The 16,764-nt window shown below is 43.3% G+C and overlaps 1 protein-coding gene across 2 annotated transcripts in view; it reads left to right on the top strand.

Moving 5' to 3' along the window:
• The window catches only part of Slc18a1 (solute carrier family 18 member A1), a 28,912-nt gene extending 26,540 nt beyond the window's left edge, over positions 1 to 2,372 (top strand). Inside the window, exons 14-16 of one of the 2 annotated variants that reach the window (XM_036166791.1) lie at positions 161 to 294; positions 1,769 to 1,911; positions 2,119 to 2,372. In XM_036166791.1, coding sequence (XP_036022684.1) covers positions 161 to 294; positions 1,769 to 1,879 — 245 coding nt within the window. In that variant the 3' untranslated portion in view covers positions 1,880 to 1,911; positions 2,119 to 2,372. Of the gene's footprint in view, positions 1 to 160; positions 295 to 1,768; positions 1,912 to 2,118 lie in introns of those variants that run through there. The other variant, XM_036166792.1, reaches the window with a different exon arrangement.
• The last annotated feature ends 14,392 nt before the right edge of the window (positions 2,373 to 16,764 follow it).

Genomic DNA, 16,764 nt, shown 5'->3' with positions numbered 1-16,764 from the left:
TTGTAGCTTACCTGGATGTGGAACCAGAGGCCTCATTCTCTTAGGGATCTGAAGATAGTGGAATCTGCTACAGCCTCTGTGGTTACCCACTGTCCCTAGCATAGTGTTCTACAGATGACTGATTCAACAAATACTTGGAATTTGATTTATTTTTCCACAGGCCCATCTACCGGAGGTGCTGTTGTACAGGTCATTGGCTTTCCATGGCTCATGGTCATCATTGGTGTCATCAATATCATCTATGCCCCTCTCTGCTGCTTCCTGCAGAACCCCCCAGCTAAGGAGGAGAAGCTTGTAAGGCACTCTGAGTGCTGAATAAAATACATGTCTCTTTCTTCCTGTGCTCCCTGACCCTTTGAGCTCATTTCCTCTCTGCTGGTCATGTCTGTGTTGCAGCATTTCTGGTCTTCCTAACACACTTCTCCTTCCCTTTTACCTTCTCTTCCCCTTCTTTCTCTCTACAACCAGGTTCCCGATTATCTGGATCTTAAGTAAAGAAGGAAAACAGGGAGCAGGCATGGTCACACACATCTGCTATCCCAGCATTTGGGAGAAAGAGGTGGTAGGATAGAAGTTCAAGGTCATCCTCAGCTACATATGGAATTAAAGGCTAGTCTGGCCTTCATGAGACCCACTCATAAAAATTAAAATCAAAACAAAACTTAAATTTAAAAAAAAAAAGAAAAGAAAAAGGAGAATCTTACTAGGAGTTAGGGATTTTGCCTGTAAAAGGCATCCTGTGGTTACTATAGCAAGACTAGATTTGCTAAGTTATTTCTTCTATAAACAGCAGCATTCCATTAAGTATGTTCATTCATCTACTCACATGCTCATTCATTTGAATCTGCCTTTATCCTTATCTGGTAATGTCTTTTTAAAAAAATTACTTCATTTATTTCATCTGTGTATGGCACATGCAAGTTAGTGCGTAAGAGGAGGATGTTGCCTTCTTTTATTTTTCTTTGCCTTACTGCCTCGAACAGGGTCTCTCAGTGTACTAGAGTCTTGCCCTTTTGTCTTGGCTGGCTGTCCAGTGAGCTCCCAAGACCTGCCTGTTTGTATTCACCAGTACTAGGATTACAGGCATATGATCATGCACAATCTCTTATATGGGCACTGGGGATTCAAGCTCAGTCCTTATGCTTACAGCTTAGGCCATGTCATTTAAAGTTAAAAAAATAGTCTCCAGGTAGAAGATCCTGCACACTGTATGCTACTTTGCTCTTCTTCTTTTTTTTTTTTTTAAAGATTTATTTATTTATTATGTATGCAGAAGAGGATGCCAGATCTCATTACAGATGGTTGTGAGCCACCATGTGGTTGCTGGGAATTGAACTCAGGACCTCTGGAAGAGCAGCCAGTGCTCTTAACCTCTGAGCCATCTCTCCAGCCCTACTTTGCTCTTCTTGTAGCATGAACATCCCAGTATCTTAGGGGTCTCAGGGATTCAGGGAAGATGTAGAAGCTACTCAAAGGAACAGGAGTAGGCAGAATGTCTGGAGGGAGGAGTACCCATTTCAGCCAACTTCTTGCTATGCCTTTTACATACAGATGCTAGGATTCATACACAAGCATATCAGATGTTTGTCCTGACTGGACTTGATATGCCCAGGTACTTTGGAAGGCCTGGGCCTAGCCATGAGGCAGAAAGAGGATGCTATACTTACATCTTGAGTTTTTCTAACACTAAACTTGGATATGCTAGTGTGGACAAGAAACAGGATGGTCAAAGCTATGCAGTAATATCTATACTTGTCTCTTGCTGCAGGCTATTCTGAGCCAGGGATGCCCCATGGAGACCCAGCAGTATGCAGCCCAGAAGCCCACAAAGGAGTTTCCCTTAGGGGAGAACAGTGATGATCCTGGAAGTGAGGAGTAGCTGAAGAGGGTGATACCTGTGCCCCATCCCAGGTGACTCCATAAGGCTTGGATTTCAGGGACCACCTGTTCCCCAGGGACCAGATCACTGGGGACCATTGGACGGGTTTTATTTTCCTTTCATCTGGGTGTCTCCCTTCCTCCCTTCCCATTGATGTCTTGCCCTTACTCACCTGTGCAACCCTCCACTCTCCCCCTCTGCTTTGACGCCATCGGTGGCTCACTTTTTGTGGAGGACAGTGCTACTTCCTGCCAGGCCAAAGTGAGGCTGATCGAAGTTGAGTTGTGACAAGTTCTGCAAGGGATGACTCACTTCCTGTAGGCAGTCCTGAACAAGGTGCCTGTGAAACCAGAGGAACCAATGGCAGGCCTGGCTTTGCTCTCTGGTTTTCTTTGACATATTCCCAACAGATCATGAGATTTGATCTCTGTCCTGTGACTTGTTTCCCCTGATTTTCCCAGATGGGTTTCAATCGATAGTCTTTTGCTGATTTTAAGAATATATATATATATATATCTTTATGTGTAGGTGTATGTGTAAAATGACTTCACCCTCATTAAATGAAGCCTTCCTACTTTTTTCATTACCAACTGAAAGAAAACAAGCAGCTTTCTTAAGCTTGAGTTATGTCTGTTTTGTGATTTCTCGTGTATGTTTGTATCTTTCCTGAACCTCTTAAGCTCTTAAAATAAAAGTGGCTGAAGGACAGAAAACAGAACAAACCAACAAGCAAGCAAAACCCCAAACCAAGAACATTGCATTAGACGCAAGAGTTCTCTGCATGAAGCGAAGAGAAACTTGAAATGTCTCCCAATGTGTGTTTCCTAACACTAGGAGTAGAATAAGTCGCTCATTGTTCACACGTGTCAATGAGTAAGTCATTATCCAATTCAGACATGATAAGCCAGAAGCCTTTGTGGCAGGAGAGAGTGTGTGGGAAAATACAGTGGGTGTTGTAAATTCTGCTACATTTTTGAAATGGTTGTTGGGTGATGGAGACTCAAGGGTACGGGAGACATGACATTCACTCTAAGTAGTTTTCATTTGTTTAAGCAAACAGAATAAAATTTACAAACAACAAGTTAGTGAATACTATTCATGGATGCTCAGGTCTGGGTGGGGGATAACAGCAGAGATGGAGGTGGAGAAAAGATGCTGTAGAGGTACCTTGATGTCAGACAGAGGTGTTCAGCCTCAACCCGGAATGACACCTGGATGACTATGTTCTTCCCTGGGAGCTGGATAGGTTCAGGACAAACCCTAATTCACTAGAACACATTTTGGCTGACTCTCAATGAATCTCTGTCACTTAGACAATGCCTAATCTGATTAGTGGATGTGTTTTTGGGAGTTTGGCTTTAAAACTAGACTTCCTTGATTTGCAGAACCAGATAGACTTGTATCATTTAGTGCAAATGACATGCTTCTCACATTTGAAGAAGCCTAAAGGAGAAATTAGCACATTATTTACCTGGATGTCTAAGCCATAGTTCCCAATGAAGGCAGAGAGAGAGAGAGAGAGAGAGAGAGAGAGAGAGAGAGAGAGAGAGAGAGAGAGAGAGACAGACAGAGAGAGAGGCCACCAGAGCTTTTAAGAGGGAAGGGAGGGGGCACATCCATGTGGGTGGAGTTTGTAATAAAAGTCAGCCTTGTTACAGGGACAGCTAGTGCACATTTCAAAACAAATGAAGAATTTAGCCTAAGTTATCTGGAGAATAAACTTAGTCTTTATTAGTGGCCCTGTAAGGAACATGAAAAGAATGCATGGTAAGCCTCAAACATTGGCAGGTCATGACAATCTTCAAAAACTGAAAATGTCAATGCAGTGAAAAAGCAGCAGCTGTTCCAAGCAGCAGATGATGGGCCCCACAAAACAACTGAGATGTACTTTTCTCCTCATAAAAGGAGGCAGCGCAAAGAACACTCAATGATGGGCGAACAAAGAAGGCAGAAGAAAATGCCAGCGAGATGTCGGACACTCTCAGGGTGTAGACAAACCTAAAGGCTTCATTTCCCAATAGAAACTGCATCTCGTGAAGAGGCAGGCCAAACAGGAGGAGTTGGAGAAGTACAGAAAAGATATTTAGGACGATGGCAGGGAGAGTGGTGTGGGAGAAACAGGAAACTCATATGGGGAGGGACCCAAGTCCAAGAAGCTAGGACTAACATGGCTCACACCTTCCAGAAAGGTCTGCTTATGGTATCCTCAGAGCCTCAGGATGCGTCCACAGCAGAGTGGCCCTACAACGTCAGTAGCTGAGACTGGGATGACTTGAAGAATATCCTCTCCCAGTGTGTTGTCTTCCTTATGGGATTCATTCTTCTATGGTAAGGCATGGGTTGAAGAAGGGACGGTTAGAAAAGATTGCACTCTGTCACTCTCGTGTGTAAGACCTCTGAGGCTGACACGAAGGAAGGCCAATGTAACCTGTCCACATAGCACTTCAGATGGCATGCAGCAGGAAGTCTGAGGGGGCTTTAGTTAGTACTTGCTAGTTGTCCCTGTGTAGGCAGAGAGAGCTACATGGGCCATCACCAGAATCCATAGGGATTATACAGTTTGGACCTCCTGAATTCACCCTACAATATTGTGTACCAGACACACACTCTCTGGATCATGGAAGAATACAGCCAGACAGTTCTCCAGTTATGCTGGGGGGGGGGGGGGGGCGGGCTCAAGAGAAGAGTGGTCGTAAGTAACAGGGGTAGGAGTAAACAACGTGTTAGGTTTGAATATGAGATACCCCTTTTGAGGCTCACGTATTGAATGCTTGGTTCCCAGTTGATGGTGTTATTTTAGGAGGGTCTGTAAACTGTAAGGCAAGGCACGGTTGGAGGAAGTGTGTCACAGGGGTGGGGGTCTCTCAAGGGGAAATCTTGTACTGGCTCCTTCCTGATCTCCTGCTTCATGGTCACCTTTAGATGAATAAGGACCTCTGCCATGTGCCATCCTAACATTCTGCCCAAATATGGAGGGCTATTAGCCATGGGCTGGAGCCCTCTCAAACCAACAGCTTCCAGCTGTCCTACAGAAGTTAGTCACAGTGGTAAGAAAGCTGACTAATTCACAAATCTGTCCTGCCTGTCTACGTGAGCTGGACATTGTCCTGTCACATCTCTGTGCCAAAGCATCAGCTTCTGCAGACATGGCTTGCTGTGTTTCCTCTGCATGTATAAGATTTGGGGATAGCTTTCAGAGAGTCAGGGACAGGGCCTCTGTGAAGAGCCTTTAGCAAAGCGGAGAGACAGCAAGCCTGTACCACTATCTCAGAAATACAATTGTAACCCCATACCCCATTTTCTTCTCTGCCCTTCTTCCCCTGTACGTCTACCTCTCCTTTTCTTCCCCCTCTCCTCTTCCCTGCCCTCCTTCTCCTTTTGTCCTTCAAGCTCCCCTTTCTCTTCCTCCTCCTTTTATTCTTGTTCTAGAGAATGAAGAACAGTGTTAGCAGAGGCAGGAGAGTGATCAAGGTCTGTTCAGATTTGTCCACCAGGTTGAGTCATTACACAGACTCCTGCATAAAGATGCTGTAGTCAATGGTGGACTGAATATGATAGTGGTCCCATGAGATTATAATAAAGCTCAAATATTCCCGTTCCCAGTGATTTGTCTTAATGCCACACTTGTCTATGGAGATACGGGTGTATATAAACCTTCCATGCCAGTCATATCAAAGTTGAGCACAGTTATGTGTGTGATACTTACTATGGACAATAAATAACCATGTTCGCGGGCTTATGTATTTACCATGTTGCACTTTTTAAAGATTTATTTAATTTACTTTTTGTGTATGACTGTTTTGCCTACTTGCATGTCCCAGTACCATGTGTATGTCTGATGTCCTTGGAGGTCAGAAGAGAACAGATCCCCTGAAACTGGAGTTACAAAAGGCTGTGAGCCATCTTGTGGTTGCTGGGAGTATAACTCAGATCCTCTTTCTTAACCACTGAGCCATCTCTCCAGCCCCCATTATATACTTTTTATGATGATTTACACACACACACACACACACACACACACACACACACACACACACGAGATAGGGTCTCATGTAGTCAGGCTGGCCTTGAACTTCTGATCCTCCTTCCTTATTTTCCAGAGTTGAGTGCTGGGATTACAGGCATATGCCACCACACTGTTTATAATGGTGCTAGGTATGGGACCCCTAGCTTTGTGCATCCAATATGAACTCCATCTGTATCCCCTACTTAATGTATTTAACATAGCTCCAGGTAGGTCCTTTAGGATTCGTTCAGAAGAATTCAGGCATTGTTATTGTAGGGGCAATGACAGCTCCATGCAAGCTTTTACCTTTGGAGAACTTCCAGTAAGAAAAAGGTAGAAGACTTTGTACAGGCCTGACTAATGTATATATTTTTGTCTTCATTTTTAATTAAAAAATAAATTTAAAAGTAGCAACAAATTTATATAATGAATCTGTAAAGACGAAGTGTTTTAGTGGGTTTATTTTTGTTTGTTGGAGGTAAGTTATAGATGGTTTTCCTAAGTAACATAGGTCTACCTTGAACTCACAACAATCTTCCTGCCCCAGCCTTCTATGTCCTGTAATCACAGTCACGCATGACTATGCTCATCTAGAAAAATATTTTTGTATAGTCATATTTGTTTTTTAGCCAAGTATTATTTGACAAAAACATTTCAGAAATCCAGAAAAATTAGAAGCTTTTTAAAGTAAAAATGTTAGAAAAACCTAATTAGTTTATCATTTAAAATAATTAAAAAATAGATGTAGCGAAGTCCATGTGTATAGTGCTCATAAAGTCTTCAGTAGGGTATCGTGACATCTTCCACATTCCTTCCTCAACCAGTCCCTGAGTACTCAGACTTCTAGACCTGCAAGCTCCATTAGGGGACGTGCCCCAGTGGGTGTGCCATTGTGGCTCTCATACTGTACTGCCATTGTACTTTTTATTTATTTGGATACATTTAGATACTCAGATGCTTAACCACTTGTGGAGTTACCTGAATTGTTCTACCATTGTCTCTAGTGTTCAATTACAGAAATGAGCTCTGTGGATTTGTGGCTTAGGCTGTACCATGCAACCTAGGAGTCTGCTGGGCCACCCCTTCAGGATTTGTAAACCAGGCAGTGCTCTTCTGCTGGGTTATACTGCCAGTCTTTGTTTTTGCTTTTTTTTTGTTTCAGTTACCCAGGCTGGTCTTGAATTCATTCCATATCCCACACAACCCTTGAACTTATGATCCTCTGGCCTCCATCCTGTGAAGACAGGATGGCAGGCCTATACCACCAGGCTAGGCTCTGTCTGAGTTCATGTTCCCACAACCAGGAAAATACCTAACGATTCTTTCATCATATTGGATTGGTAGACTGTAATTATTAAATAATGCATGACCATAGTTAAAACAAAGTGCCTCATATGTGAAAAGTATGACAGGTTTTTATTAATAACTTTGGCTTCTTGACAATTCCTTATATGTTATATAGTACATTCTAGTTACTTTCCCCTACATTCTCTCTCATCTCATTCCCACCCAAGCAAGTTCCACTTCCTCACAAATCTCACTTTTCCCTTCATGACTTTTTTGTTTTGTTTTGTTTCTGACTGAGTTTCACTAGGGTCATCTGTCACCATGGGTATGGATGATGGGCTCACCAGTTGCACACAGTCAGATACTGTGCCTCCCTCTTTAGAATTTGTTAGTTGCCAGTAGTTCAACAGTAACTGGTAAAGTTCCATGCCCCCCTCCCGTCCCCCCCCATTCCCCCCCCAAGTCAACAGCTGACTGTTGGCCAGGACAGTCTTGTTTTGGCCTAGTGCCAGTAAACATAGTTGCTGTTAGTTCATAGTGGCCACAGCCATCTCATACCCAGAAGATGGCATTTCATAGCTCTTCTCTCTGTCTCCCAGATTCTTTCTTTCTGCTTCCTCTTCCAAGATGATCACTAAGACTTAAGGAGGTGGTATAGATGTGTACAGATGTGTTGTTTAGGCTTGAGACCTCAACAGCCTAATTCTTAGCACCTTGTGCAGCCATGGGTTCCATAATCACCTCCACTCACTGCAATGAGAAATTTTCTTTAATTAAGGTAGAGAGTAGCCTTTGTTTATCATATAAATATAGCTGTTTAGAAGGTGTTTTGATGCTGTGTCAGTTTAGCGATGCAGGAGCAGTATGTTCTCACTTCGGTCCTAAGACCCCTTCCATCAGGGGTTTTTGACTCACTCTACAATACTAGGCATGGATACTGTCTTGTAGAACAGTCCTAAAATCCAGCCAGAGAGCAGCTGGTTAACACTGTAAGAGTTGTGCTACTACCCCACCAGTGGGCTCATATTATTAACGTTGCAATAGTTTCGGGCTAGAGAGATGGGTCAGCATTTAAGAGTGCTCTTCCAAAGGACCCAAGTTCAGTTCCTGGCACCTGCTGTGGGCAGCTCACATCCACCTGGTAACTTCAGCACCTGCTTTTGATCTCCATGGGCACCTGCATGCATGCCTATAGTATACATAGATGCACACATACATTTTCAAATATCTTTCAAAAATTCAAGTTTTTGAGCCACTCTTTATGGCTAATGGATCCCACCCTCTATTTTCTTTCATTTATTTTTTCTTTATTTTTTCAGATTTATTCTTCTCTCATACATCAGCTCTCAACTTCAGTTTTTCCCTCCCTACACTCCTTCCAGTTCCCCACTGCCCCTTCTCCTCTCCCTCAGATCAACTTCTCCTCCCTTTTCCATCAGAAAAGAGCAGACTGCCCAGCATAACAAGTTACCATAAGACTAGGCATAAACCCTCATATCAAGGATGGATGAGGTACCAAAGTAGGAAGAAAAGGGTCCCAAGAGCAGGTGAAATGCTCAGAGACACCCCACTCCCCCAAGAACACCAAGCTATTCAACCATAACATATATGCAGAGGACCTGGCTCAGACCCTTATAGGCTCCCTGACTGTCCCTTCAGTCTCTGTGAGCCATTATGAACCCTGCTTAGTTAATTCTGTGGGCCATTTTCTTGGGTGTCCTTGACCCCTCTGGCTCCTACAATCCTTCTTCCCCCTCTTCTGAGAGGTTCCCTGAGTTCCCCCTAATGTTTGGCTGTGGGTGTCTGTATCTGCTCCCATCAGTTGCTGTCATCCTCTATTTTCATGTTCTTATCTATTACTGTTATTGTTATTATTATTATTATTATTATTATTACTATTACTATTGTTACAATACTGCAGAAGGGTTATTATAGCATGGAAGTTGCCCAGCTTTTTCTTGATTTGATAGCAATTTGATATAATCTGCAGTTTCCCTTTAAGGGTAGATGGATATTGAGTATCTTGGCTGACCCCTTCCCTGCCCTTCAACTTTCAAAGACAGTTTTATCTTGACTTTCTAAACTACGTGATACTTATTTGCATGATTGTTTCTCACTGCTGAACTGGGGTGGGATTTTCTTTTGTTTTGCTGGAATCTCTGTTTCCTTCAGGGCTGTCTCCTCTCTCCACTAACCTTCCCCTGCCCTGTGTCAACTTACAGGTTCGGCTGCTTTGACTCTGCTCACAGCGGCTCCAGCAGAGATTCTGCATAGCTTCTGCATGAGGCTGTCTCTTCCTGAGGCTCCAGGGCCCACAGATGGCGCAAGGACACTCAGAAAGGGTGTGGTGGGGCAGGGTGAACGAGCTGAGATCATTGTCTTGACACCACAGCTGAGATTTCCCCACCCACCCCAGTGTCTTCCTTTCCTCTCTTTTCTCTCTCCAGGCTTCTCTCCTTATCACTTTCTTTTCATTTGGAGTGCAACACATTCAACATGTGTAGGTTTTAAGTATATACTTGATTAATTTGGAGATTATATATATATGAAAGAAAACACATTTTTTCTCATGTCTCTTCCCAGTTACTCAGCCACTCCTACAAGCTCTTAATTCTACCCCACTAATGAATTGTGCTGCCTTTCAAAGAGCTCATGCATTTCTAAACTTAGATTCCTTTTCAGTTTTTTCCTGAAGGTTTTAATAATTTTCCTTAACTATGTATCTCAAGAGGAAACTTAAGATGTGTGGTACTCTAAATGGCCTCTTACTTTATCCCACTGGGTTCGGCATGATGGTACCATTTTGCAGAGGAAAAATTGAGTCTGAGATGTAAAATGATGAACTTGATTTCTGATCATCACTTCTCACACAACAAAGGGCAGAACCTGTATTGAACTCAGACCAACACAACTCCCAAGTCTGAGTCCCTTCCTTGTTAAGCCAGGATCCTTATAAGTGCTATCTGCTCATGAATAGCATTTAGTAGAGGTTTTCCCTATGTATATGGATATAGCTGCATGTACATGTGTATTCATCAGGAAGTTCTCATCAGGTGCCTTCTTTAATTGCTTTCCACCTTGTTTTTTGGAGAAAGAGTGAACCTGGAGCACACTGTAGGCTGTCTGACCAGCAAGCCCCGGAAGTCCACCTTTGTGTCTCTCTAGCACAGTGATTACAGGCATGCAGCTTTTGGGTTCTGGCCATTCGAACTCAGATCTCCATCTAATACTTTATGAACCAAGCCACCGCCTCAGGTCCATTTTTTAAAGGAATCACTATTCAAGTTTAAACAGGCCATAGGAACCTTTCTTCATGTTTTGAGAAGGATGCCACGGTGCTGCCACCTTCACCTGTTTCCGTCTTGCTTCCCTTTTGTCTGCAGCCAGCTGCCCATTCTGGCTCACTCTCACAGTGAAACTGGCCTCAGACTTCCACAAAGTAAGGTTCAATTCCCATTCTTTCCAGAAGAGGACAGTAGACTCCACACTAAATTGAAAAAGGCAGCCGCCGAAAAGGAAGCCAAATCCCTCTGATCAACTGGATGTAGCTCATTTATGGAAGGTTTATTATTTATTATGATTATTATGGAGCTTACACATGCTTAATTTTTTTATGCTTACAAGTTTTAAGTAAAAAAATATTTGGGGAGTGTATTTTGTCACGTAGAGCAGGCTGGTCTGGATCTCACTAATATAGCCCGGGATGGCCTCAAACTTTCAGAGTCTTGTTTCTACCTCCTGAATGCTGGGATTACAGGCAGAAGCCAGCTTCTGTCTTTAGAGCAGAGTCCTCTGTAGGCATTTTTTGGCCCTACCTTGTCCAGAACTTTCTTTCTGCTGAAGCCCTTGCCCTGCCCAGCTCCTCCCAGCTCTCCAAACAAATGAGTGGGGATTTGTTTGTCTTCTCCCTAGGACAATTCCTAAAAGGAGCTGACTGGGTGTCATATAGCTCTGTGTGGCAGTTGGTGCATGATGTCAGTTCAGAGAGTATTGCTCCCGCCCACTCAGTGCTGGTCAGATCGAAAGGAGCTAGAGAAGCATGGTAAAGCAGAGAATGACTGCAAACCTTGCTGCACCAGGCACCTTCCAAACAAATGTCCCCATAGTGTCACTTAGTATGGAAATCAGATTATAATGGAATTGTAGGTTGTTCGGTGGCCTCTCTGACAACCATCTTGGATCCAGGTGCTTTTTCTACCGTTGGGCTTTCATTTCAGGAGAAATCCTGTTCTCAGGGTGGGGACACAGATTTGGCTAGGAGACGTCACTGGGTAACAAAGAGATTGTTTCTGGCACATTCCTTTTAGGAGATGATTAAGGTACACATACACACAGAGGCCTGGGAAAACCAGATTTAGCCCTTGAAGTGCCTGAGCAGATGCCTTTATGTCTAAGTCTCCAGTAACCAAACCTGCCCTGGCTGCCCTCAGTTGCTGCAAGGAGCAGATAAGCGAGTGTATGCACTGGGCAAGATGAGAACAAAGGATTAATCTCTCCTAAAAGTTCTGATGTTTGTGGCTTTCATAACTCCTCAGCTACAGAGAAGAAAGGGACCTTGGCTAGGAAGAGGCTTGGAATCCTCTGGAGGGTGGTGTCAGCAAGCTGTGGGAGACACAGGGAAAGGAATGTACAGAGGAACAAAGGTTGGCCCGGTGGGTAGATAAAGGCTCTTCTTAAGCAATCTCCAGGAATCACCCTCAGAAGAATAGATGAAAAGTCAAGGGGGTGGAGAGGCCGGAGGTGCAGTTCAGTGGTAGAGTGCATCTATGTGTGGAAAGAAGAAAAACTGGAAAAGCCAGGCGTCCTAGGTGTGGAGATGGTAGCATCTCTTATCTTGGTTGTTAATCTTCTGGGGTTATTTGATGGTGGTGGTGGTGGGGTTAAGACTTCTCCCCTTGGTCAGATAAGTGAGTTCCAGAGTGAGCATGTCCCTGTGCTCAGGAGACAAACCAGGCAAGGTGGGAGGAACCTGGATTCTGAGCAACTTCTCCAGCCTGACAGTGTGTCAGAGAACCATCCCGGGGAATAGTTGCCTGATCACCAACAAGTGAAAAGTTTAAATCCCCCAGCACTACCACCACTGATGCAATAAGTCAGATCAGGCCAGATTAGCAATCCAGGTTTAATCTGAGCAGAGCACTCCGGGGTGATCCCAGAGGAAGAGGAAAAGCCATGAAGGGGAACCACACCGGGAAGTCTTGGGCCAGATCTTAAATACCCTCTGAGGGTGGAGCCATATGTGGCTTTCTTAGAGGCAGGACTTGGAGAGGGCAGTTCCAAAAGAGATACCCAACAAAAACATCAAAATCCCCAGAAGCTGAGAATATAATACATTTTTGTGGTAAAAGAGATTTTGCTGGTGTGATTATGAGTCGTGGGATGGGACTATTATTCTGGTTGTTTTTGCTTTTGTTTTTGAGATCGATTCTATCTAGACTCTTTAATGGAAGAGAACCTATCCCAGCCAAGGTGGAGTCTGAAGTGTAGCCAGAGAAGGGTCAGAGGATTCTGAAGGTGGAAGAAACGGTGAGCTGTGGATTATGGAGGTCTCAAGAAGCTGGAAAAAGTGAGGACACAGGTTCCCCAAACTCTTGTCCTGCAGGAGAACACCTGCCATCTCTTGGATGTTCACCCAGAGACATTCATTTTGAATTTCTTTTCTACAGAACTGTAAGAATTTCTTTTTTAAAAAATGTATTGTTCTAAGCCACAAAGTTTGTAGAATTTGTTATAGCAGCAACAGAAAAACAAATGCAGACACACACACACACACACACACACACACACACACACACACACACAAATAAGATGAAAGCTTAAGAAAAAAATCAGTGAATTATAAACTTGTACATTTTGTTTTGGCTTTATTTAATTAATTAATTTACTTATTTTGGACATTTTTCCTTTTATTGAAAATAGACTATTTTCTTACACAATATCTCCTGATTATAGTTTTCCCTCCCTCTACTCCTCCCAGCTCCTCCCCTCCTTCTCTCCTAGCTGGATCTACTCCCATTCTGTTCATTAGAAAACAAACAGGCTTTTAAGGGATAATGATAAAATAGAAGATTAAGATGAAAACCAACACATTGGAATAGGACAAAACAAACACACAGAAGGAAAAGAGCCCAAGAAAAAGCACAAGAAACAGATCCACTACTTGTTTGCACACTCAGAAATTCTGTAAGAACACTAAACTGGCCAGGCATGGGGGTGAACGAATTTAATCCCAGCACTCAGGAGGCAGAGCCAGGTGGATTTGCTAGCCTGGTCTACATAGCAAGTTCCTGGACAGCCACAGCTACACAGAGAAACCCTGCCTCAAACAAAACAAAACAAAACAAAACCCAAAACAAACAAAAAACCCACTAAACTGGAAGCTGTAATATATATGCAAAGGACCTGTAGGGTAAAAAGAGAAAAATAAATAAATATAAATAAAATTAAAAATAAGAAAAAAATTTTTAAAAAGGAGAAGCCTTATACATGACATTAGGAGACAAGGAACCTCCAAAGATGCCTTTGAGTTCATTTTCTGTTGGCCATCTACTGCTGGCCATGTTACCTATATCCTTAGGAGAGTTTCGTTTTCCCAGTGAGACTCCCTCGGAGGAAACTCAATTTTCATTTGCAAGTGGTTATCAATTAGAGAGGGCTTCTGGGTCTGGGCTGGGGCGATGTGTCCATTTCTGTAAAAGGACCTCTAGCTCTAGGACCCCATCTGGTGTAGAACCGTGCAGGCTCTGCACATGCTGCACCAGTCTCTGTGAGTGTATGTGCTGATTTAGAGGGTCTTGTTTTCTTGGTGTCCTCCATCCCCTCTGGCTGTTAGTCTTTCTGACACCTCTTTAAGGGTTTCCTGATCCTGAGGGGAGGGTCTGATGGAGAAATCCCATGTAGGGCTGAGTGTTCCAAGGTCACCCATTCTCCTCATAATGTCTGGCTCTGGGTCTTTGTCTTTTTTTTTTTTTTTTCCTTCTATTTTCCACAAGAGGAACCATCTCTGATGATGGCTATGTAGGGCATGGACCAGTATAGCAGAATATCATCAGGAGTCACTTTATTGCTTTTTTTTTTTTTTTTTTTTTACAATAATAGCATTTGGTTGTTTCACCCTATGTCTCTGGGCCATCTAGTCTCAGCTTCTTGGTCACCTAAACAGTGTTGGGTATGGGTTCCATGACATGGAATAGGCCTTAAGTCAAATCAGATATTGGTTGGTGACTCCCACAAGCTTTGTGCACCATTGCCCTAGCATATGTTGCAGGCAGAAGACCATTGTAGGTCAAAGGGTTTGTGGCTGGCTTGGTATTTACATTTCTCTTTTGGTAGTAGGAAAAGTAACTTCCTGTACCAAAGATGCTAGAACACAGGGGTGAAGGCTTCATGTAGGCACCAGCTTGACTTCTCCATGTTCATTGAGTTGTTAAGGTGCTGCCTTCAGCAGTGAGGCCTTGGCTTCAGTTTGAGGAGAGCAACCTACAGTCTTGGCAACCACCTAGGTTGTTTAAGGATTCCCATGGGACACCTTTGGCCAACAAATCAACGAGGTGTAGCCCAAACCTGGTATTGGAAGGTTCGTTTGGTGTCAGAAGATGGCCAGTTGGGATTCTGTCTCCCGCATTACTTGCTGATCTCATCTAGATCATGTTCATATATGTATATAATTCAGGAAGTTTCTACTGTATTAGGTTTCCATACTACCCCTCAAATGTCCCTTATTTATCTCTCCCACTAATCCCCCCCTCATCCCCTTCTTTCCTTCCCCTCCCCACTTGATCCTCTTATTCCAGTCCCCCATCCATCCATATCTATTCTATTTCCCATTGCTTACTTTATGCCTAACCTCTGTGGTTCTTTGGATGTAGCTTGGTTATCATTGACTTCACAGCTACTATCTCTATATAAATGAATACATATAATATTTGTCTTTCAGGGGTCTAGGATACCTCACTTAGGATGATATTTTCCAGTTCCATCCATTTACCTGCAAATTTCATTATGTCTTTTTTTTTTTTTAACAGCGAAGTAATACTCCCATTGTGTAAATGTATCACATTTTCTTTATTCATTCTTCTGTTGGGGGGAATCTAGGTTGTTTTCAATTTCTGACAATTATCAATAAAGCAGCAATAAATATGGTTGAGCAAGTGTCTCTGCAGTAGGATGAGGCATCCTTTGGGTATGTGCTCAAGAGTACTATAGCTGGATCTTGACATGGATCAATTCCTATCTTTCTGGGGAACTGATTTCCATAGTGGCTGTGCAAGTTTGCACTCTCACCAGCAATGGATGAGTGTTCCACATCCTCAACAGCATGAGCTGTCAACTGTTTTATTGATCTTAGCTATTCTGACAAGTGTAAGTTGAAATCTCCAAGTAGTTTTGATTTGAATTTCCCTGGTGGCTAAGGATGTTGAACGTTTCTTAAGTGTGTTTTCAGCTGTTTGAGTTTCCTCCTTTGAGAACTCTCTGTTAGATCTCTAACACATTTTTTCTTAAGTTGGGTTATTTGTTTTCTTGATAACTAGTTCTTTTTTTTTTAAGTAAATGACATTTATTGATTTTTTTCTTGGGAAATTTTATTATTATTATTATTATTATTATTATTATTATTATTATTATTGTGTTTGTGTTATAATTTTACACATCAGCCATGGGTTACCCTCCCCCCTCCCGCCCCTACCCCCACCTTCCCCCAACCCCTCCGCTCCATTCCCATCTCCTCCAGGGCCAAGACTCCCCTGGGGATTCATTTAAACCTGGAGGATTCAGTACAGGCAGGTCCAGTCCCCTCCTTCCAGGCTGAGCAAAGTGTCCCTGTGTAAGCCCAAGGTTCCAGACAGCCAACTCATGTACTAAGGACAGGTCCCGATCCCACAGCCTGGATGCCCCCCAAACAGATCAAGCTATTCAATTGTCTCACTTATCCAGAGGGCCTGATCCAGCTGAGGGCTCCACAGCCTTTGGTTTATAATTCATGTGCTTCCATTCATTTGGCTATTTGTCCCTGTGCTTTTTCCATATCTTGGTCTCAACAATTCATGCTCCTATAGTCCCTCCTCTTTCTCAACAATTGGACACCTGGAGCTCCACCTGGGGCCTGGCTGAGGATCACTGCATCCACTTCCATCAGTTATTGGATGAGAGTTCCAGCATGACTGTTAGGATGTTTGGCCATCTATCACCAGACTAGGTCAGATCAGGCTTTCTCTCGACCATTACCAGCAGTCTACAGAGGTGGTATCATTGTGGATTACTGGGGACCTCTCCAGCACTCTGCCTATTCCTGTTCTCTTGTGGTCTTCATTTATCACGGTCAGTTATTCCTTGTTCTCCCTTTCTGTTCTTGATCCAGCTGGGATCTCCTGCTCCCCTAAGCTTTCTTTCCCTTGAATCTTGCCCTTCATTACTCCCACTGTCGTCCAGGTTGTTCATGTAGATCTCATCCATTTCTCTGTCATTGGGTGATCCCTGTGTCTTTCCTAGGGTCCCCTTTTCTAGGTAGCCTACTTGGAGTTATGTAGCAGTCTAGTCATCTTTGTTTTATATCTAGTATCCTCCTATGAGTGAGTACATACCATGTTTGTCC

Source organism: Onychomys torridus, chromosome 17 (genome assembly GCF_903995425.1).
Source record: "Onychomys torridus chromosome 17, mOncTor1.1, whole genome shotgun sequence".
Taxonomy (NCBI): Eukaryota; Metazoa; Chordata; class Mammalia; order Rodentia; family Cricetidae; genus Onychomys; species Onychomys torridus.
This window is presented reverse-complemented; position numbering and strand designations above follow the sequence as displayed.